Source organism: Nannobrachium achirus (genome assembly GCF_963921795.1).
Source record: "Nannobrachium achirus genome assembly, chromosome: 23".
Taxonomy (NCBI): domain Eukaryota; kingdom Metazoa; phylum Chordata; class Actinopteri; order Myctophiformes; family Myctophidae; genus Nannobrachium; species Nannobrachium achirus.
The window spans coordinates 34,993,234-35,017,806 of NC_137830.1; the positions used below are offsets into that span (position 1 = coordinate 34,993,234).

Sequence of the window (24,573 nt, forward strand, 5' to 3'; positions counted from 1 at the left end):
TTGTGGACAATCCCTTTCATCATTTTTGTTGTGACATTGTATACAATAAACTGTTTTTAATTTACAAAGTTACTGCCCGTCTCATCTGTTCTGCTGTCTGCAGAGGAAACAAGACTTCTCCTCAAGCCTGGTTTACAACAATTTCCTTTGGCCAGAAGCACTTGGCACCAACCACAGAGCCAATACTAGTAACCGGTGTACTGACCATGGTATTACTGTGCTTAACTGACCAGCCAACTGGCCTGACCTGAACCCTACAGAGAATCTGGGTTGTGTTGTCAAGAGGAACATGACAGACACCAGACTCAACCACACAGATGAGCTTAAAGGAGTAGTTCACCCCCAAAATGACTTTTTCATCATTTTGGGGGTGAACTACTCCTTTAAGGCCTCTATCAAAGCAAACCTGGGCTTCCATAATACCTCAGCAGCACCACAGGCTGTTCACCTTCATGCCACGCCCCATTGATGAAGACATCTGTTCAAACGTTTTCAGACCAAGTATCAAGTTTGACATTTCTGTATTATACATCCTTCTTTTGAGTGGTTGTGTGTAATAGTATGTTAAGTAATAGTAGTATAGTAATAGTAATATTCTGACGTATGGATTTGATTTTCATGAGCTGTATGCCATAAAAATCCAAATTAAAACATGCACTGCATTCACAATGAATCTAAAATACATGAAAGTTTAAAAAATAATTATAGCCTATTACAGAAAAAAATGAACTTTTACACAATACTATGGGGCATAGCTCAGGCGTAGAGGAACCTTTATTAGAGCACGAAGGGTTCCCAGTTCCCAGTATAAAAGCCATCTGTGTGCAAAAGTTGGAGTCTGTAGAACCAAGACTCACAAATAGTCCTGTTTGTGAGTCTCTCTATAATATATTATAGCCTATATTATAGGCTATAAAATAGTGACTCCCGTGACACTTTACCTTCATCTGTGACTGTCTCACAAATAACTATGCGGGAGGGATCGGCGGTCAGAAATGAAATCATTGAGGGGACAGGCGGCAATGGTCAGAAATCAAATAGAGCGTGATTTAACCTGCGCAGGGCTCTACCACAATGTTTCATGGCCAAATTTGTTGCTTCATTTCCAGCATTTTACATCGATTGCCTTCACACCAACAGTGAACTGTATGCTGTTGCACATCCAAACCACCGTTTCTTTGTGGATTCACATTTATTTGTTTGATCCACAACAGAATACCCATGAGTCTTCACACCAGCCGAAACAATGCACATTTTCCAACAATGCCCTTGGGGATTCATTTTAACCGCAATAAAACATGCCTGTGAGGATGCACCCTTATGGAACCGGATGCTAGAGTTATGTTTCTCCACTCAGTTATTCATGTTTTTCCTTTAATTTGTCACCTGTCTGTATGAATCTGTATAACATTTGACATGATAGGCATCAAAAACATAATAATACAGTTGTTTAACATAACAATAAAATACCATGTGTACTCAAATCCATGCAGGGGCCAAATAGTTTCAATATGAAAAGAAATGTTCTCATTGGGCTTTGCCGCAATGAGATGCGTCACAAACAATCATTGAAGTAGTAATAAAACGTTTAAAAGTAGAAAACAATAAAACACCATGTACTCAAATCCATGCATGTGACAAATAGTTTCAATATGAAAATAAATGTTCTCATGGGGATTTGTAGCAATAAGGTGCGCTTACAAAGAGGAGCCAAGGATTATTCATGATGACCATCCCAATTCCATTGGGGAGTCTCTGCCTACGACAAACATGAGAGAATAAAGAAAATGGGTTACAGCATCAACACTTCAAACAAGCACAATTGGTTTAGTCATTTGATAATAAGATCACTTGAACAGCCATGCAAGATTAAAATGGGGAAGAAGGAATATGCTTCATACCTTTCTTATTCTTATCTCTCCATTTGTAATGTGTTAAATCCTTCGAGCCACCTGTAATGAGACAGATAAATCAGGCACTTCCATTCCGAGCTCCATACTTCAAAAAAAGTCATATATCAGGTCATACTTGTCGCTTTCTTTAGCATAACAAAGAACACAGGTCTCTTGCGCGCGCACACACACACACACACACACACACACACACACACACACACACACACACACACACACACACACACACACACACACACACACACACACACACACACACACACACACACACACACACACACACACACACACACACACACACACACACACACACACACACACACACGGGATGCGAAGATATACCGGTACGGATCGTAATCGCGATACAAACGTCCGCGATACGGTTGAATCGGTTCATTCAGTGTGTACCGGTACAATAGACGGCCGAAATCGTGATGGATCGTACCGTGAGTGTCTGGATCGGTAGATTCCGCGAGTGTATCGGTTCTTCCATATAGTATTTAATTCTATCTTGTGTTTCCGAGGCGCCATGAATGCACCATCATCAGCCGTTCAACCCCCTCCCCAAAAGCCAGTCTTTAACGCGAGCTGCGACTCGGACAGACGGACAACATCTGCACTCTGCATGCAGGCAACCAGGGAGACAGACAGTGCAGCGAAATGCGAGTGAATCAACACGGACGAACTAGCAGCCCCACGGGTTAAAAAGATGCAAGATTAGTTGTACAGTACTTAGCTTTATAACATCCAAGTCCGCTGCGCTGATTGTTGTCACAGAGTAGCACAGGCTGATCGAGTGATATGTAATCAATAGCCGTTTCTTAGCGAATCTCCGACGGACAATTGATTGAGATCATCTTCTGCGCTATATTAACTGCACACACACAACAACAATGTTGCTGGGTGTTGTAGGACTACTGCTTGCGTTTAAAACAAAGTATTTGTCACTGTTCTACAACTTTCCTGTTGATGCAAGCAACTCTCTCACTTTCTCTGCTGCTGCTCTGCTCTGGGAAAGAAGCCTAATTTATACATCGCAGTACAAGGGTGTCGCACCTAAAATAGCAGACCTACAAGCTCACAATGCGTCGTGGATGCGACGCGCTGAGAGCTTGTAGGTCTGTTTTAAAACATTTTGGCTATAAAAATTGCATAATCCTGGATTAAATATAATATAATATAATATAATATAATACAAACCAGGGAGGGACTTTATTGTTTTTCAGGTCAAGGACCCCTTAGCTCAGACAGAGATCAAGCAGGGACCCTCGCTGTAGGCTAGGCATTATAGCCTACTGTATCACACAAATATTTGGCAGGCCCTCTGTAATAACCCTGGATTGGGGTCCCTGACTCCCAGTTGAGGACATATAGGCCTACTAATAATGACATAGGCCTTCTATATGATTAGTTATGAAACAATTCTACAATAGCCAGCAGCTTTGTGTTCTCCCAGAATACTATAGGCCTATGTTGGGTTGTTAGACAGAGCCTAGTACTACAGTAAAACAATAAAGTGCCTTGAATTTAAATTTCATAATTTTTTAGTCGCTATGTTTTGTAAATTTTGGGATTTGGGCTTGAATCGTGGTGAATCGTGAATCGTATCGCATCGTATCGGGAACAGGGGTGGATCGCGATGTATCGTATCGGCAGGATTTCAATGTATCGCAATTATATCGTATCGCTGGCAGTGTATCGAGGTCCGTATCGTATCGCCTCAGTGGTCGAGATTCGCATCCCTAACACACACACACACACACACACACACACACACACACACACACACACACACACACACACACACACACACACACACACACACACACACACACACACACACACACACACACACACACACACACACACACACACACACACACACACACACACACACACACACACACACACACACCTGTTGGTGACGGTACAGTGATCTGTACCGTCATGAAACTGTACCTTTTTCAATGCAAACTTCTAATAAAGTCTTCAATCAATCAATAGATAGGTAGTCAAAGTACAGTGTAGGTGTAGGCTACTACTTATTTAGCTCTCACTTTTTCATTAACAAAGAATAATAAAGTCATATCGCCGACATTCCAGCGCAATTACACTGGAGTATTCGATTCAGTTTTTAAGCGCGACCCGCTGCGTGCTGTCTGCAGAGACATAGCCTAGGCTTCCAAACCCTATTATTAATGAGGGAAAATAGCCCTCCTCATTGGCTGTAGTGGCACGGCAGAATGATGCAAATGAGGAATCTTGGGTTTGGAGACATTGGAGGCATTGACAGGGCGTATTTCTACGACCTGATAAAAATAAACTAAAAGCCATTTTCATTCAATCATTTATAGACAACTGCTATGATTAACAAATCAATGGGGGTGGCATAGCTCAGGGATAGAGAAACCGTCATTAGAGCACAAAGGGTTCCCAGTTCGAATTTGGGCTCCCCCAGAGTGAATGTTGAAGAGTCCTTGAGCAAGTCTCTGAACCCCTAGTTGCTCCCGATGAGCAGGTTGGTTGGTGCCTTGCATGGTTTCCTCTGCCATCGGTGTATGAATGTGTGTGTGAATGGGTGAATGTAATGCACAATCTATGTAAAGCGCCTTGGATAAAAGCGCTATATAAATGCACCAAAATAAATGAAATACATACTTTGTTCGGTCGGATGTATGGGGGTTGACTTCCGTTTGGTCTCACCCCTGGCCTGCTCCATGGTCTTCTTCCTCAGAGGGTGAGCAGATCCGTGAGAGCTGTGTCTCTGTCTGGGAGCGGCTCCGTGAGAGTTACGTCTCGGTACGGGAGTAGACTCTTGAGAGTTGTGTCTCTGTCTGGGAGCGGCGTCGCGAGAGTTAAGTCTCGGTCCGGGAGCAGATGCATGAGCGTTAAGCCTCTGTCCTGGAGCAGACTCTTGAGAGTTGTGTCTCTGTCTGACAGTGGCATAGTGCAGGGGTCCTGGCACAGTTCTCGTCTTCTCTTCGTCCGTTCCCACGCTGGTCTTCTTGCCTAAACGACTGCCTAAAGGATTCAATTCACGAATACTACCTTCCAGTATTTTCCTTATCCCTGAAGCTGCAGAAGATGACTTTCTGGGGCCTTCCTTGGAGACGGTAGGGCCTTCTCTGGGTTTAAAACCATTTGCTTTTAAAACAGCTGAACTTTGTCTGGAATTTGTAGGCTTTTCCCTTGCCTTCCCAGAATTTACAGTGGATTCAGAGAATAAGGATTCCTGCCTGGATTTGAATCGTCTCGAGGGTTCCAATTCAGGACGGCATCTTCCAGAGTTCTCCTCTTTGTCATTTTTGCTTTTTCCGTTTTTGGCTTCCTTCTTTTCAGAGTAATGCTTTGGAGTTTTTAAAATTGTCTCCTGTATCTTTTGAGTCTCCGTTTCAGGTTCGTGTGACATGCTCCTGCGCACTGGAGAACTTGATTCAGCGTCAACATTGTCATGCACACCACTCTCAGAATTGGATATTGACCTAAATAAAAGCGATGGATTTGGGACTGTTAGGCGGTTTCTCTGTAGTGGGGATATTGAGCAATCAGAGCTGTTTTCAGTTTCAGAAGAATTGTACTGTGGACTTCTCTGCGGAGTACAAGGCCCCCCCTCAATGTCAAGGGAGCTTAAACCTCCCTTTTGGCAGTCAGCTGGCTTGTTGTGTTGTTGGTCACGTTCAGCCTTTGATTCAGAGTATTCAGAGAACATGTTTTGACTTTTTGAACGTTTTCGTCTCTTCACTTTTCTTCTATCAACCTTTCTCTCACTAAAATCGGAGTCATCAGAGCTGCTCTCCTTTTGGGGCATTGGGTATTCTGAGCCGTTTTCAATACTTTGCTGTGGACTTCTCCGAGGCACTGCTCCAAATGGAGGTTTGCTCCTGCTCGGGGCAATGGGTACTGCCGTTCCAGTATTAGACTGATTGACCTCAATATCATGGATACGATCAGGGTGTATCCCTTTTGCTTCCTTAAAGCTATCCATGTCGTCAAACACTTCCAGCTGAGAAGAAGCTGGTATGGACTTTGAGACAACATCTGGGGGTATATATTTAAGGGATGATATCCCAATGGGACCAATAACGATCCAGTCATCGTCTTCCAACTCATCCTCGGTTTCGTTTCCCCACTCGTGTGCATTCACAGATGGAGATTCATCCACCATCGATTCCTCATGCTGTTGAGGTTTTAATAGCCCATCTTCAATCTCATTGTGTTGCAGGAAGCCCACGGCATTAACTGCGGCTGGGTTGCAAAGGACTCCGTCTACAGAGGGTATATCAGTAGCATCCTTTTTCACACACGCAGGACATGGCTGGGGCACAAAATCACCATCATCATTCTCAATATAAACTGGACATTTGCAGGCTGGTTCTAAAACACTCTCTCCTTGATTGAGCGGATTCATGTCCATTTGCGGACCTTCTTCATCAGTAACATCTTCATATTGTAGGTCCGATTTATTTTGGGTGTCTGACAGTATCTTCAGGGCTTCCTCACGTGGGAGATCAGTCATGCAGTACAGATCGTCCTCCATCTCCTCTGCCACAGGTTGTATGCTCCAGGTTCCTCCTTTCCTCATCTCTGGTAGGGAATACAAAAAAAAAAGAAAAATTATAAATGTGTAACACCAGAACTAATAAAAGCCGTCTTTTCTCTGAACATTTACTTTAACAATTATCTGTTAATTTGCTGCCAAAACAAAGTCATACTTACATACCTAATATAATTATCATATGTCAATAATCATAAAACTAGTAAGACGCCTCAGAGCGACAAGCGGCGAGGTCGCGCCACAGTGATGTGGACATCAGGGATCTCCATATATGGGCATAAAAGGGATTTGTTCCCCTGGTATCATAGGGATCTCCATATCTCCATATATGGGCATAAAAGGGATTTGTTCCCCTGGTATCACAGGGATCTCCATATCTCCATATTTGGGCATAAAAGGGAGTTGTTCCCCTGGCATCACAGGGATCGCTTTAACAGGGCATCATTAATATTGATGACATCAAGGAACTCCATATATGGGCATAAAAGGGATTCAGTGAAGCCAGAGCGTGATGTCAGAGTGGCAAACCCATTCTGTTGGTTGGTTCCCCTGACATCACACAGTGACATCAGAGCATGTCAGTGCAGCAAACCCAGTGGTGTGTTCTAGACTATTTTTGAGAGCATACTATAATCTATGATCTGCGGCTATTCGTGTGGCCAGCACATACGCCAGTGCATAATGCCTATCAGATACGCTATATTGAAAGGTTCACGAGGGCAGACGCTTTTTCAATGTCTTCACAGCATACTCTGTATACCCGCGTGACAGGTAGAACACAGCACTGGGCAAACCCATAGACCGTAAAAATGTGTACACATCTTACACGTCCAGACAGACGGACACGGACAACCCTAAAAACTAAGATAAAACAGTATCCTACAATATTTTTCCATATCACCCACCCCTAGCGTGATTCTAGAAGGCACGTAAGATTTAGGATAACCATGCCCCCGGAGAGCTGCTGTAATCCAAACCGTGCCACCCCCGACCGTCTGTTTCCTGTTGCTGTCAAAATGAAAATACGCTTGTCTGTTTTAAGAGTTTGAGAATACTTATTTTAATCGTTTTTTACAACTACTAGGTTACTTGTGCATATAGGTGGCTTGGTGCATTAGCCCCCAATATAATGCCTCATCATCTCTGCTAATCACTATGTCATTCAGGCAGCACAGAATAATTTTAAGAGGTGAATGGATGGAGGCTAATCACTCTGATGGCTCATCTCTGCCATTCATGCAGCATTGAAGTATGTATTATTTTATAATCTAATATCCTTTTTACAACTACTAGCCTACTTGTGCATAGGTGGTGGGCTTGTTACTGTTATGCCACGCATTGCACGCAAGGCACATATTTGCCATGGGGAAGTGTGTGTCATTTTGGAGCCTACATTGTGTTGCGAAGTAGAATCTTCTCTTAAAATCTTCATGGCTTGTGCGTCAGCAGAGAAGCAATTAACTCCCCACATATGGCGAAATATCACCTTGTACGTCGTAACACGCTGATCAGTCATTTTGAGAAACGGGGACGGCCAGCGAATACTAGAGAGACACCCGGCCTAGGCGTCTCCAAGTATTAGAACAGACAAGCATTCATAAACGCTTTGGATAAAGCCAAGTATTATAGCCAACAAGTATTACAGCCTACATAACGCACTAGCTGTGTTTGACAGCAACAGGAAACAGCCAACCAAAAGAGTCGGGCGCGCTTTGGATGCATTTGGCTGCGGACCCCCACGTGAAAATATGTTGTGCCAGGGACATCCATACAAAATGTGTTTTTAAATTGCTCAAACATATTCAAAAAATAATAATAAACAGCCTTTCTACAAGATCAAATAGCTGTGTACAGGGTTAAACTGACTGTGATAACTAATTTTACCGGGGATTCCCTGGATCCCCCTCAAGGACCCCTGGGGTAACCAGACCCCACTTGAGCCAGTTACAGCAGAGACTGTACCTGATGGTCTGGATCTTGTGTGATCATCCTTTTCATCGTTCTGAAAGTGCCACAGTGTTTCATCATCGACCGTGGAATCACAGGGGGTCACAGGGGAGCTGACTCTCTCTGGTATGTCCCCCGTACTCGTGGAAGATGTCTCAATCACAGGGGAGCCGACTCGCTCTGCAATGTCATCCGTACTCTGACTTTTATTACTTATTACTTGTAAAACATTGGCCAATATCTCATCATCTGTCGGAGGAATGTATGTAGAACCAGGCGGGCAATGAGGCAATCCAGCATTATGTCTTGTAATGAATGTTTCTGGAGTTTGAAAAATATGGGATGAATACGGGGCAAATTGTCTTTCAGAATGCTTGCTCATCATAAATTGTCTTATCGAGTCAGCCTAGGTACATATGAGGTCATCAGCGTGGCGTGGTGACGTGCTCATTCCCAGTCACCTGCTGCTCCCACACCCTCGACACTTAGAAGTGATCTGGACAGCTGCAGTCTTCTTTGGTCTAGAGAACAAAAACAGAAATAACATGTGTTGTTAACTCATTGACTAAATTTGACTGCTACGAGTTACCCAAGTTTTAGCCGCAGTTTTCAGATTATATTGTATTTCATATTTATAATGATTTAAAAAAAAAGATTGACAAAAAAGAAAGTGCTGAAGTGCCGAAAAAGGTGCTTCCTGTCTGGACCGGAAACAGGAATCGGATCTGCATTTAATTCCCTAAATTATAAAACAAATGTTTAGGTAGTGAAAAGAACAGATCTTCTAGCTCGCAACAAGGGTTGTCGGGTTGAAAAGTTGGATCTTTAAGTTGCGTACAGACAACATTGTGTTTAGATGCACTGTAATCAGATATAACTGAATTCATGGTTTGTTCACTACTACTCCATTCACATTCACACACTGATCTTGTACAGAGGGAGGGAATTCCCCTCACTATCTTGCCCAGGGCTACAGTTTCCCCTATGATGGAGTTACAGTGGAGTAACAGTGGCGGACGAAATAACTGCTAAAGAAATAACTGCACTAGCCTAAGGACAATCCACTGTGTTAGTTATGAGAGAGCCCGTGAAATCTAGCAACAGGGGCAGCCGAAATCTAGCAACAGGGGCAGCTATGAAAAAAATCGACTAAAGGGGTATGATAAAAGGCAGATTTGGCCCTATATGTGTTTTGGTCTGAATGACTCCTTTAAGAAATTGCGACATACATTTCATTTATAAAAATGGCTATATATGTAACATTAATGATGATTTGCCATATATATATATATATATATATATATATATATATATATATATATATATATATGGACTGGGGGAAAAAAAGGTTGTGAACACCCTCTGTCTCACGGGGGAGAGGGGTGAACCGTGGGTGTACTCAAATAGCCTGGTATAATAACCAGCCTAGATACTAATGCATCTAGCTAACTAACTGCAGTATCATTCCCTCCTTGTTTTAACATGGGTGGATGATGGTATAGCTGCAGCTAGGCTAGTACTCAAATGTCCCTTTTAGCTTTTCACGTGTTCAATTTGTTCTTAAAGCTTAATGTTTTATGTAAAGCACTTTAGAGTTGACTTTGTTGTTGTTCCAGCCTACACGTGGTGCCATGCCTCTTGAGTATTGGCATTTCTGCCTGGCACTGGATGTTATCATCTCTACACCAGACTCAGCCCCTTTTCGACTGCAGCTTTAGCACCACACCACACCAAATAAAAATATCTACATTTTCCATTAGACAAAAGTACCCCTATTGGTAAGAAACAAATTGACCCTTTTAACTGATTATAATACAATATAAATTGTATTACAACTATCCTAAATTATAACACACTATAATGGATTATAACTGATTATAATACACTATAACGTATTAATGTATCACTATGATAATTATAATACGCTATAATCGATTATAATAGTGGTTATAACACAATAGAATATATAATTGATCATGTATTACAACTGAACTATATACTGGTGGTCTAAATGAAAAGTCAGCGAGTGATCAGTCATTATGAAGTGTTTGGCCCCGTTTGGCCTAGCTCTAGCCTCGGAAACCCAGACTTTTATTTTGGCGATAGGAAGCTAGCTCAGACCTACTCTAGATTGTTTACTTTTTAGTACCAAGTTTAGTACCAATTTCACACCACTCTACCCAGGTCCTTGTAGTGGAGAACCTGGCACACGTGGGCGGTGTGGTGTTGGACTTGGGACTGTGGAAAAGGGGCTAAAACTAATGCAAAACTTTGTTTTTACAGCGATATTCCACAAATAGCATATACCCAAACAGCTACTATCCTAGCCTACTGCTACAGCACGCACACACACACCCGCCCCTACCACCACACCACACACACACACACACACACACAGTCCTACCTACCTAAATTATATGTACAATCCTACGCACATAATTCCACATACATTCAAACTGGTTGGGAACGGTCAGTTGGTCACTCACACAACGTGATGTTAGTCTATAAACTTGTTTAGCTCGTTTTATTTTTCTTCTAAACGACACTGCCGTCGAACGACGCGATGTTTATCGCCTGAAGGGGAGCCATGACGTACCGTACCACGCTGTGGGGTGCAGACCTCCATTCAGAAAGACCCCCACTTAGAAACATCCCCATTCGGAAATACCCCCACTAAGATTAAGGTTAGGTTTAGGTGACACCTTAAATGGAAGTCAATCTTCTGAGTGGCAACCTCCATTTAGAATAACGGAAGTCAATCTTCTGAATGGCAAGGTTTCTGAATGGAGATGTGTAACCCCACGCTGTGACGCTGCCTCGCGCTTCCCTTTGTAACAAAAATACAGAAAACAGACCCGAGATAAAGAGTAGATTCGAATTGTTTTGCTTTCATTTGGCGTGCCGTGATATTATTCCTTTAAGTGTGGTTTAAAAACACGACACTTGGCCGTGCTGCAGACTAGTGCTGTATCCTTGTTTTCGAACATTTACCCCTTCTCTTCTCCTTTTTCCTCCACTGCGAGTTGTTATTCCAGAGACTGGCGTCGATAAATCCAACTCCAACGGTGCGTCCCTCCAGTTTGAGTCAAGTCAAGAGATAACTGCCTGCAAAGTTGCCAACTCACGGAATGTGTTGTATATCCAAAATAAAAAACAAGTAAACGGTCATTAAATCCACTCCGCTGCAGCTGCTGTTGAGACGTTGACGTTAAACGTGTTGTGTGCGTGTGCGCCCCGAGCTGTGTGAGTGTGTGTGCTCGCGCCTGTGCTAGAGATGGGACGTTCGTGAACGAATCGTGTCTTTTGAACGGCTCTTTGAAATGAACGATGGAATCTGGTTCGCAGTATAGGGAACAGTGGTGTAAAAGGTACTCAAATTCTTTACTTATGTAAAAGTATCAATACTGCAATGTCGAAATACTCTGCAACAAAACAAGTAGAAGTTTGAAATGTACCTAAAGTACCAATAGTAGAAAGTACTCATTATGCAGTAATGCAGAATGTCCCATTTCACAGGTTTTCCAATTACCGGCAAGCGCCGGTATAATACAATTTAGAAAAATCATTGTTAGCTTGAGAATGATCGGCTATTATCGGAAATGTATATATGACCGAAATGTACAGCCTTTATGGTTGAATTGATTTGAAATGAGCCAGTCTTTTGAACGGCTCTTAGAAAGGAACGGATCCTAGAGCTCACTTCAAAGAGCCATAAATCCCGAACTGGAAGCTATGTAGGAGGAGCCTCGCACCCCTCCCCCTCTTTCAACTCCAACTTCCAGACCTCTGAAAAGTGTCCAAAAGACATTGCCAAAAAGATATTGTGAAAGACTATAAAGTGGCAGAGTGCTGCTGCAATACAAATTGACCCAAAAAGCTTTACCAATTAAAAAATAAGACAGTGAAAAACCCTATTGTGCTACATTTCCCATTTAATAATAATGTTCAAAGTATTCAAAGTAAATTTACCCAAGTAATGTGCTTAAAAGGATCCATCCCTGGCTAATGCCTTAAATATTTTATTTAAATGTAGGAGCCAAAATATGTAGCCTATAGTTTGCTTGTTGATCTTTAATGTACAGGCTACAGGTAGAGTTTTGCCTAACACCGCAAAATAATAAAATTTGTATTGCTAACTTGAGCAATACAAAAACAGGCTCAGCATGTGTCCACAGTGGATTCCCACACTCCAACACGCCTCCACATAGATGCCAGATGAAAAATATACTACAGAAATATAAATATACTATTACTACCGTAGTACTATGAGACATTGTTATGACGAGGTCAGCCAATAACAAACAAGGTCCTGACAGCTCAATGTCTTCCCAGAAGAACCAGGAGGTAGCGAATGCGAACCGTGAAGCCAACATGGTAAACAACCACATTTTACTTATACATCCTTTAGCCCTTGATATTAGGATATGGAAATTGAATAGGTCTGCCTGCAGGCAGCACCTGTTTCTGTAAATTATGAAATTATGTAAATATGACGTTTTTTAGGAGGTTCAAAGGAAAGGGGATTAACCAAAAAGTCTATATATGGGTCAGTGACGTGACGCCCCAAAAAATGTGTTTTTAAAAAAACTTTAAATTGCAGGCATAAAAGTTATTTACTTTTGTTCTACTCACTCTCAACCTTATGGAAATACATTTTGTTTTTAGATATTTTATTGGAATCAGACTTTATTCAGCAGTTTGTTGTACTTGTGCCTAAAATCGTCATATGGTGTGACATGAAAATAATTGTTCATAAAATGAAAATGGAGTACATCTTTCTTAAGTTACTCACTTTATCAAAGTCCTTTATCATAACTAACCAGTGATCCACTATAGTTTTTTGAAAATTAATTATATCTGTATATTACTGTATATTTTCATAATCAACACTCTGTGTGAGGCCCATGTTCATGATCTTACAACATATTTTAAATGTATTCTGTCAAAACTTTCTCTAAAATTACACAAATATTTGTGACTCTTCCTGATAATATTCTCTATGTAATCCATAAACATATTTTTGGTTTAATCATTAATAAAGGTATGATTTCTCACTATTTGGAATGTCACACCAAATGATTTAGTGTCACACCGTATGATCATATCTTCATGTGTCAAAGCAAACTGTGTTTTAACCTACCTATTAGTGAGTACTGAACTTTACTGATTGATTAAACAATTACCCAGGATAACATGGCCTTAATATTTCTGAACAGGATATTATTGTAGGGCTTTAACATGGGATAAGAAAGAATTGTAGTAGTAGATGGATGATGAGGATGTGCACAGGAATGCTACGCACACCTAAGTCTTCTGCCGGCCCACGGCAGAAGGATCCTAAAGGGACAATAAGGCGCATAGCCACACTTGGAGCCAAGGCATTGAAGGCAACATTTTATTAACACCAATTAGTGGAAACAGAACTCAGCATTCAGGTAAATTGCTTTTTTCCGAAGTCTCCTGAACTTGAACACAGCATTTTTTTGTGTTGAACAAATGTAATTAGGAATCATGACATTACACCACATCTCCACTAGCTAAAGAGTGCTGGGTTGCGCAACTCCGAAAATAGCTGATCTACAAGCTCTCGCAGCACAACGTGTTGAGAGCTTGTAGATCAGCTATTTTCGCTAGTTTTGTCTCGGGTCCTACCTTAACACTGTCCACTGTCCAGTCCAGTGAGTGAAAGTACAAAAGTATTAGATCAGATTAGATTATACATTTAGACTGTATTGTACATCAGCCAGTCGTATTTGGTGAGGGTAGCAAACCGGCTGCCTTGTTGCGGTTCTGCTATGCCACAGACAACCTCCTGCTCTTCGTAGAAAATGCAGTCTCGCCCCTTTGGCTCCTCTCTCCTTGCTGGGTCATTGTTTAGTTTCTCCCTGTACTTTCTCGTTCTCTCAGCACTTGTCATTTTCCAGCTGACAAAAGAAAATGGAATGTATAGTTTAAGACAAAGAGAAAATATTGTTTAGATTGAAACAATATGTTAAGGTTTCTGTGAAGGGGTTTCTGCTCTGTCTGATGAATTTGAAGTATCACTGAATGAAGCTAAATTACATTTTATGTAAAAATGTTTAAAACAAATGTTTAAATGTACAAAAGAAACATGGAACTTTGTTATTTGTTGTTATATCTGTAGTTAAATACAGTATAAATCATATGGTGTGACAGTCAAGTCATAATGGTGTGACAAGCAGACATGTCACACCATATGATTAAGTGTCACACCATATTACTGTTTTCTCCATTTAGGTTTACCTTGAGGCTACTATGTACACATTAGCATGCTAACAGCATGCTAGCTATAACAAAGCAGCCTAGATCTACATGGAAATATGACCAAAACTTCAAATAACTTAAGCTTTTTTTTAAGAAAAGGTGTCACACCAAAAGACATCCAGAATGGTGAGTTTGTCAACGTTTCAACAAGATGGCATTTCATGAAAATGTTAAAATCATAACTCACCTCAGACACCTGTCTTGCAGTTGTGCTGGGAGTGCTGAATAGCCTTACAGAAGAAGGACCTCTCTAGCCAATAGGTGTCCAAATAATTGCCTGTTTAATTTTTCCAAACTAGTGTCACACCAAATGATTTTGGGTTGGGGGACAAAATGTTTTTGATCAGAAATGACTGAAAACATTATGCTTTGACTTTGAAAAGATATAGGCTCAAAATAGACATTTTTTTAGCCTAAATTCATTTTCAAATGATTTTTAGCAATTATTTTTCTTAGTTTTATTCAAGTTCCCACTTTGAGAAACAAGGTCAGGACAGTCACACCATATGAGTTTTGCCATGTTTGGTTGAAGATTCTGAAGAAATGAGGAATGAAATGTTTTAATCTTGAGTAAGTTCACATAAAGCTTAAGGTCCTGCACAATATTCAGAAGGTTTTTGACAAATATATTTTTTATTTATACATGTTTGACACCGAGGACAGCAAAAACGTTACGTCACGTCACCCACCCATAAGCGAATTATGTTAAAACTGAATGAAAACAACAGATACAGTACTTTACAAAAGTTTTCGGATTTACACAGACAGGTCATGCAGACTGCAGCTTGTGTTCTAGTTTACATGATAAGCAACCTGTAAATATTTTGAAATCTATCTATACAGTACATGAGACAAATATCATGTAATCCCACTTTTTTTATTGTGCATGGTATCAGATGTTTTCTGAGTAGCCTAGTCATTTTTACCTGCAAGTTAATATTAGCCTTTGTGAGAGCACCCTCTTTCATTGTACTGTCCAGAAAAGGGGAGAAACTGAAGTGAACTGTGTCTGTCTCCCTAAAGCCAGTGATTCTCAACCTTTTTAGGCCACAACCTCCCAAAATAATCATATTTGAAATGGGGACCACACTGACAAGCACTTGGAATTTTAGTTGAGGTATTAAAAGTCCTTAAATTGTACCTTTACAGTCATCTGGGGAGTGGGGACCCCACCCACACCACCCCAACCCAGATCATGTGGGTCCCGGCCCACAGGTTGAGAACCACTTCCCTAATAAGGGCTTAAGGTAGGGTGACCAGACGTCCCGGTTTACCCGGGACAGTCCCGTTTTCAAGCAGTGTGTCCCAGTGTCCCGACAAATATCTCTAAAACACCAATATGTCCCGGTTTTCAACATTCACTGCAAAATTGTCCCAGTTTTTGCCAGAATTAAAATAATATTAGCTGTTTTCAGTGGTTGCAACCGTTGCATAGACATTTAACATGTTCTTTTCATGAAAATGTGCTCACCTAACCATCAGAAAACATGAACAAATTCATTGCGTGTCTGAATTCAACACTGAGCATGTTTGTCAATCACTCACTGCCTGTTTGCAACCTTTGCTGTTCGTGTGTGCGCGTGCACGAACGTTAGAGAATGGGCACACGCGTGCGCGGTAACGTGCACATTGCTTTGAGGGTCCCGGTTTTAGGCAACAGTGTTTCACGTCCCGGTTTGAGTGGCTGAAAATATGGTCACCCTAGCTTAAGGCTTAGTAGTTTACGACAAAAACAAAAGTGAATAATCTACTTCAAGGCAAAGAAGCTATTACAATGACAAAGACGAATGACCAACTATAAAGACAAAATATGCAAAAGGCCGATATACATAAATCATGTATATTGGGGGTAGTAGGGGATAAATAGTCCAGTCATTTTAGGCCAAAATTAGGCTAAACCTCAAACAAATTGCAATAGTAGCAAACTCAACTGATTTTGTATCCTCAATATGTCCTTAGTGAGGGAAAAAAAGTCCCAAGGAATCACACCAGGGCAAAGTTAAAAACGACCTACCTACCTTCACTATACACTACAATATAAAGGAAAACATGACTGAAAAAAAAATCTGCTTTAAGTGGGATGTGAGGGGTCAAACTAGGGGGTTTTAATTATTCTGAATCCATTGCAATCATTTGTTTTGCACGAAAAACATTCCTTGGGCAAGAAATAGCCACTCAAAACGATGGTTTAGTGATGAGTTCTCAATTTTCAGTCTTTTGGGGTCCGTTTTTAGCCCAAGGAATGTTTTTCATGCAAAACAAATGCTTTTTTTGAGTGGTGGTCACACCACTCCTGTAATTCGCTTTCACGATGTTACTGGCCGTGTATGTCTGTCGCCGTGTATGTCTGTCGCCAGCCATACCTCTCCTGACCACACACACAGACCACAAACACACACACACGTTAAAGGAGGGGCGCTATTGAGCAGGCAGACTCAACACCCTCTCTCTCTCTCTCTCTCTCTCTCTCTCTCTCTCTCTCTCTCTCACACACACACACACACACTGTAGACACACGCGTAGCAAGGAGGGCGCGCGCGCAGACACACACACAGTCACACACACACACACACACACACACACACACACACACAAATGTCCGCGACTGGGTGGCTGCAACAGCACGCACAACGTTTTTTCACTCTCTCTGATGATGCACGCAGCGTGCAACTCCTGTGTGTGTGTGTGTGTGTGTGTGTGTGTGTGTGTGTGTGTGTGTGTGTGTGTGTGTGTGTGTGTGGCTGCTCGCGCTAATGTTGCAGCCGGAGACAACTCTGATTGGAAGTGGCGTGCCGCTGAATGGAGCTCCCTGCTTGTGTTCCCACTACTTTACCTCGCATTGGATTTTTATTATTTTTCGGCGCTGTTGTGTGCACTCTGCACTGCAGCTCCGTCCGTCCGTCCGTTCAACACACATCACCCAAGTAAATCCTGGTTTATACTTCTTCATCACGGCGTGTTCCGTGACAAAATGTGGCTGATCTACAAGCTCACAACGCCTCGCATCCGCGACGCGTTGTGAGCTTGTAGATCTGCTATTTTCCAGGCGCAGAAACTTGCAGCGCACGTTATTATTTGTATTATTTAATAATCTAACATAGCCTACTATTTAAATACTTTCACAAGCCACATTGTGGCTTAATATTCACATTAAGGGTAACAAGCAGGCATGCTGCATGCCATGCACTGCACATTAGAACAAGTTTGCTTGTGAGTGTAAATCAGTGGCTTCCTCAAAGAAAAAGAAAGGAGGGGAAAAAGCGTTGGAAACATAAGGTTCGGGCCTCGGCGCGGGTCGGACGCATTTTAATGATTAATGCTCGGACGTCGATTCGGGTCGGACAAAAAACTGTCGGACACGGCCCACACGGGTTCAGAACGGACAGAAAAAATTGGCCCGATCCCAGCTCTAATCTAGAAGCTCACAATGCGTCCACCCCGTCCATCATTAGCCGAGTTTCTTAAAGCAGGTCAAAATAATAATAAATAAATAATAGTTGGAAATAGTTGGATTTAAGATCACAATGCGTCCGTCCGGCCGTCCGTCTGTCTCCCGCCACTGTTGAGCATGAGCAACCTTGCAATCCATGTATTTGACTCTTTTTATTTGACTCTTTTTATTTGACCACCACTCAGTTCACAACAAGGTGTGATTTTCATATAATGACTGGACTAAAAGCACAATGGGAACTGAATGGGGTCAAGAGAGGGGGAGGGGCAGGGAAGAGAGAAAGTAAGAAAAGTAAAATGTCTGTGGTGGCTGATATTGCTGACTGAGTTGGAATAGGATGTAGCAGTGGTGTGTTCTACCGTGTTACAGTATATATACTTAGTATGCCGTCTAAGAAAATGTGAAAATATGCAGTCTAAGAGAATGTATTTCCAGTAACCATCCAAGGAAGTGTACAGTATCTTATACGCAGGAGTAAGGGCTGGGCTATTTAATTCAGTGACACGCGCACATGGAGTGCATCTCTCCATTCCGACATGTCTCCTTTCCGACAAACACTAACCCTATCTCTTACCCTAACCCTAACCTTAACCTCTATGGAAGTGTTGCCACTCAGACAATAAGAAGACACTGTCGGAGTGGCGACATGTCGGAATGGAGAGCGCCCCCCGACACATGTGCGTGTGCCGTGCATGTGGGAGGGAATAATTATCGTATACCCTCTAAAAAAAAACTGGAAAACACCACTGGGATGTAGTGATGTCACAGATCATAGGATCTTGGTGACTGGGCAGTCTTCCGCTTGGTCCAGGAACAGGGTCTGAAACATGTGGTTGTAGAAGGAAGGGTGGTAGAGGCAGGCCCGAGTGCAGTCTGGACTGAAGTTCACCTCCAGAATCTGAGGCTTCATGACACGTTCACCTGATGGCATCAAAAGACACACTAATTAGAGAGTGTAATCAAGCAAGGTGTCTCTCCACTCCAGGTCAACCTTCTAGCCTAGGGCTCCCCGTCTTTTTATTTTCCCGAGCACCCGGGCCATCACAATATTTTCAATATCTTCACAGATTTATTCATTATTATCCAGCCACGTGTATATGTATATAAATGTTACTGCCTTTAAAATAATGTATTACTTATTAACAAAGTCACACAATTTAGTTACTGTATATCTTATAATTTAGGAAACGGCAAAGGAGAACAATGTAGATGACCATTTTGTTAAGAGCAGAGTTGTTTTTCACTTGGGTGGCACAAGGGGGGTAATAAAGCATCTATCCACCAATCCCCCACGCTGCATCCTGCCTGGGCAAGCATTTACATAAACACAAATAACTACATAAATAATAATAATAATAAATAAATAATAAACTTTATTTCTACAACACCTTTCATGACTTAAAATGCGTCTCAAAGTGCTTTACAGAGTAAGAATAAAGCACATGTGCTTTACAGAAAAGGTACAAATAATCAACAATAAAGCAAAAAAGAAAAGCAAAAACATTAAAGTATTAGCAAAAAGGGCAGTGAATCAGGAAAAACAGTGAGGACATGAATAACAGAGATTAAAAAATCAACTAAAAGTGAAGAAATAGGTCTTGAGCTGAGCTTTACTGTAAAGCCATCTACAGACGTTGCTTGTTTCAGGCATTTATTCTCCCATTACACCTTACATCTTTGTTCAGCCCATTGAAGCAGAATGCTGCTTCACCGTATTTTTTATACGCCATTGTAGGCACTTCGAGCAGGTCAGCACTAGAAGCCCTGAGGGGACGGTTTGGAGCACATCTAGGCAGGCAGTCATAGAGGTTAAGAAGGTTCCAGCTAATTGGCCGTGTTTGGGGGAGGGAAGTCGGGCCGGAAGGGATTGAACATGTCAAGGCCAGACCGCAGTGATTCACTGCTCAGTTATCTCTGTTGAACTCGACCGCGACAGGTCTAACGTAATGACGAGTGTTGATGGCTTTTGCATACTTGCTAAGAACAGAGTGTGCTTCAGGAAGAGAGAAGAGGAGCACTCGTCAAAAAAGTGGTTCACATAAACATTCGTCTACTCTAGGGTGCTCGGCTCAGGCAAACAATGAACAATGAACATGGACGCCGGCACTCACTTTAGAATGAATTCTTGTTTATTGTCTCCACCAGCCGAAGGCTGAGGGAGAGTATGTTTTCCCCTCCGTCCGTCCGTCCGTCCGTCCGTCCGTGCGTGCGTGCGTCCGTCCGTCCGTGCGTGCGTGCGTCCGTCCGTCCGTGCGTCCGTGCGTCCTCGCAGTTTGTGAGCAGCTAATCTCAGTCACCGTTGGCCCGATCGCTGCCAAACTGAGCACACACACTCCCTGGATGCCAATCTAGAACCTCTGCCCCACATTTTTCAAATCAGCCTCATGGTGGCGCTATAACAGGCCGATTTGTGTGGCCTGGTTGTTACCAGCTAATCTCCGGCGCCGTTGGCCCGATCGCTGCCAAACTGAGCACACACACTCCCTGGATGCTAATTCAGAACCTCTGCCCCACATTTTTTAAATCAGCCTCATGGTGGCGCTATAACAGGCCGATTTGTGTGGCCTGGTGGAGACCTGTGCTCGGAAGAGCACTGCTTCTAGTTCAAAATGTTCCCCCAGCAGCCGCCAATACATGTGGACGTTTCGGCCCGACAGGCCTTCCTAAGCGTGTAACTCGCTGGGTCCCACCGTCATTCTTAAATGACCATGAAAACAGTGGAAAGCAGGCTAAGTGCAGTACTTTGAATACTAAATTAGTGTGCCATTGTATCTATTGTTCAGTTAACGTGTGTACTTTGACACTCTCATGGCCAGCGGTCATCGTCACCTCAGTAGCCACACCAAAGCCTTCACATCAAAGTAAATGTCGGCCGGAGGGAGGTCTAGTAAGGAGGCATGTTGCGCAATAGAATAACACACACACACAGGTTGTCTACACATCAATGCTTCTCAACCTATTCAGGCCAAGGCTGTGACCTCCCACCTGACCCCCCGCCGCCAAATAATCATATTTGAACTGGGGACCCCCTCAACCCTGAGAAGCACTTGGAATTGTAGTAGTTGAGGTAATCAATTTAGTTTGACATGTTTCCACAGATAAATAGTGTGAAAATAGCAGATCTACAAGCCTCTTTCTTATAGTATTTGACAATTTGGCCAATGTTTGACAAATTGTACATTGCATTTGCAATCCTCCATCACATACATTTGTTTACAAAATCTGTGTATTATTAAGAGATATAGGCCTCTAGCCTGCACAGGTTTCAGGATATAGAATGGGTCCAAGATAGAGGTCTTCACAGGGGCCCCCCGACCCCGAAATTACCCGAGAGACCTGTACCGGGTTCGGTCAGTGTTTTATCATAGTCACTCGGAGCCGGGTCGGAATGGCCGCATCTCCCTCGGAACACGGGGCTGTCAATCATTATGTGTATTACCCGAGAGGACCCGAGACGACCCGTACTGTGTGTGTACTTTCTGCTTTTTTAAGCAAACTGTAAATCAATCAATGTGTGTGTGTGCGTGCTGGCGTGCGCTATAAGGAACAAACTACTGGAGTTCTGTTTAACGTGTGCTCACTGTGTGTGCTGTGTTTAGGCTGACCTAGGATCAGATCCGTTAGCCGCGAGGCAGTGAGATGAATGGCTGTGTAACAGTGAGATGATAATGCTGGTCTAGAATCAGTTTAACAGCGGGGGGAAAAGAGCTTGGTGCATGGGTAATGCATGCGTGATGCGTATTTGCGTAGCTACTCCTGCTGCCAGGCTGATGAGAAAGCACCCGCGTACAACGTTTGACAAACAAACCGAAAATGACTTACCTCTGTAGTTAGAAAATAGCCTAAAAGTATTCCTTTATCACTGGCTTTTGTTTCGATCTTAATATTATAGATTCCTTGGCAGCCCTCTTCTGCCTGTCAGTGTCAATCAGTTAACAGCGCATGGCTGCAGTGAGTGAGGGATCTCGGTACATGAAAGGAGGTTTTAATAATGATTAAATGGTCGGGTCTCTCGGAACCTCGGAAATAAAAGGATTTCGGGACAACATGTCACGGGTTACGGTCTGTAAAAAGAAATAAAGTTGGTACGGGACGGAATCGGACAAGACCGTAACGGGGCCACTCGGGTTTGGTTTTGTAATTGTCTCCACCAGCCGAAGGCATGGGGGAGAGTATGTTTTCCCCTCCGTCCGTCCGTGTGTCCGTCCGTGCGTCCGTGCGTCCGTCCGTCCGTGCGTGCGTCCTCGCAGTTTGTGAGCACCTAATCTCAGTCGCTGTTGGCCCGGACGCTGCCAAAGTGAGCACACACACTCCCTGGATGCCAATCTAGAACCTCTGCCCTAAACTTTTCAAATGGGCCTTTTCTAGCGCCACCTAGTGGCCGATGTTCGCAAAACACATTTCGGTGCACTACTCTTACAGATTTTGTCCAAAAATCCTACAAATCGGTAGGCAGTATCTCGACAGTCATGTGATCGACACGGATCTGTCCGATTTTGCATATTCCATCCTGATTGGCTAAGATTGGCTTCCAAAGTTTGTAGGATTGAGCCGTTTGGAACAAAATGCCTCAAATCCCAAACGCAAAGTGCAATCATCATGAAATCGCGCACACACGTTCCCACTATGTCGAAGAAGAAATGCCACTTAAATTTTTTGAAATCAGCCTCATGGTGGCGCTATAACAGGGCGATTTGTGGTTTTACCTATAACTCCACCGATCAGTTTCAAACTTTGTAAGCGCACTCCCTAGAGGCTAAGGATAAACCTTTGCCCTGCATTTTTCACATCAGCCTTTTATAGCGCCACCTTTGGGCCGACTTATGTAAAACGCATTTTTGGATATTACTCCTTGAGATTTTATCCAAAAATCACGCAAATCGGTACACAGTATCTCTATAGTCATGTGATCAAGTACGATCCGTCTGATATTTCATATTCCATCCTGATTGGCTAATATTAGCTTCCAAAGTTTGCAGGATTGCTCCGTTTTTGAATAAAATGCCTCAAATCATCAACCATGCTTGCGATTACCGTGAAATTTGCCACACATATTCCCACTAGGTCAAGGAACAAATGCTACCTTTTTCACATTGGCTTGTTATAGCGCCACCAGCAGGAAGACTTTAGCAAAACATATTTTTGGAACAATGCTTCAAATCATGCATGCAGCGTCCGATTGCCATGAAAGATCTAAGGTGAAGAACACATGCCACCCTTTTTACATTGGCCTATAATACAGTAGCACCACCAGGACGCACGGCCTGGTGGAGACCTGTGCTCGGAAGAGCACTGCTTCTAGTTTGATTATTATTTCGGAACAGGTGGGAATCGGATGAAAATTGACGGTTCATTTCGATTTCGGGACCATTTTTTGGACCTATGAAAAGCTCTAGTCCAAGACTCACCATTTTCTCCGGCGCCCCACTTTAGCATGAGGTCTACAGCATAGATGGCACGGGACGAGGGGTAGGCACAAATGCCGCATGGAGCTGGTCGGGATGTGGCAACCTGGAAGAGCTCCCCAAATGCTTTGAACAACTCCGCCTGAGAAGAGGGAAAAGGAAAGGGAACACGGAGAGGGAGAGAGAGAGCTCATAGCTTGTCACTTCGTGCCGCGCTGTGAGCTGGTAGATCTGCTATTTTTGAAAGCTCTCCATGTGTCTCAGACACATGGAGAGCTTGAGAAGGGCTGACACAATTAATCGTCATAATCGTTTACATGTTGAAAAATGTTCATATTTTCAAACATTTTCAAAAATAGTGGAAATGGTCGATCTACAAGCTTGCGACGTGTTGTGAGCATGTAGATCGGCTATTTCCACTATCAATGTTCTTTTTCAAGTATAAAGCTGTCAAATATGTAAGTAATTTCTTTGTATATTTAGGTTATGTGTCATATCTGCCGTGTGCAACTTCAAAGCCTACAAGCCAAACAGGAATGTAATTGTCAACGACAGAAACACAATTAAATCGTTAATCGCAATTATTTGAGTGACAATTAATCGTCATGTAAAATGTCATAATCGTTCGTGACAGCCCTACGCTTGAGACTATTTTCGTTGTGCAACATGCTTCCACAGAAGACACAATGGCTTCTATGGAATCCAAAGGACTGAACTCATGCACACGCTTACCTCCACTTCTTTCCATGGATACTGTGGGTACTGCTTCTCAAACATGGGGATGTACTCGTCGTAGTGTACCTTTACACACATGAATACAGAACGAGAGGATGATGGGGCTGTGTTTTTGATACATGACCTTTTTTATAACACACATTCATGGTGTCCGGCGGTGGAGTAGGCTGTCAGCTTTTCACCATCGCACACCATCTCCAGTTTGAAACGCTGAGGAAGACACGAAACGCGCCCGTTTCTCTGGTGAGACAATAGTGCTGTGCATGAAATAAATAATCTTCA

The 24,573-nt window shown here is 42.7% G+C and overlaps 1 protein-coding gene and 1 long non-coding RNA gene across 2 annotated transcripts in view; both read right to left on the bottom strand.

Annotated features, from left to right (window-relative positions):
• Positions 1-1,226: 1,226 nt before the first annotated feature.
• LOC308309052 lies at positions 1,227-11,635 on the bottom strand. The gene is made up of 5 exons (XR_013963304.1): positions 11,407-11,635; positions 8,431-8,936; positions 4,572-6,497; positions 1,902-1,952; positions 1,227-1,759 (listed from the first exon to the last, which is right to left on the bottom strand). It is a non-coding gene; the product is annotated as an uncharacterized lncRNA (long non-coding RNA).
• A 6,738-nt stretch (positions 11,636-18,373) lies between these two features.
• Positions 18,374-24,573, bottom strand: part of ttll12 (tubulin tyrosine ligase-like family, member 12) — a 46,238-nt gene continuing 40,038 nt past the window's right edge. Inside the window, exons 12-14 of the mRNA XM_080754055.1 lie at positions 24,289-24,357; positions 23,560-23,698; positions 18,374-19,072 (exon numbers count right to left, since the gene is read on the bottom strand). Of these exons, the coding sequence (XP_080610181.1) occupies positions 18,921-19,072; positions 23,560-23,698; positions 24,289-24,357 (360 nt within the window). The 3' untranslated portion in view covers positions 18,374-18,920. The remainder of the gene's footprint in view (positions 19,073-23,559; positions 23,699-24,288; positions 24,358-24,573) is intronic.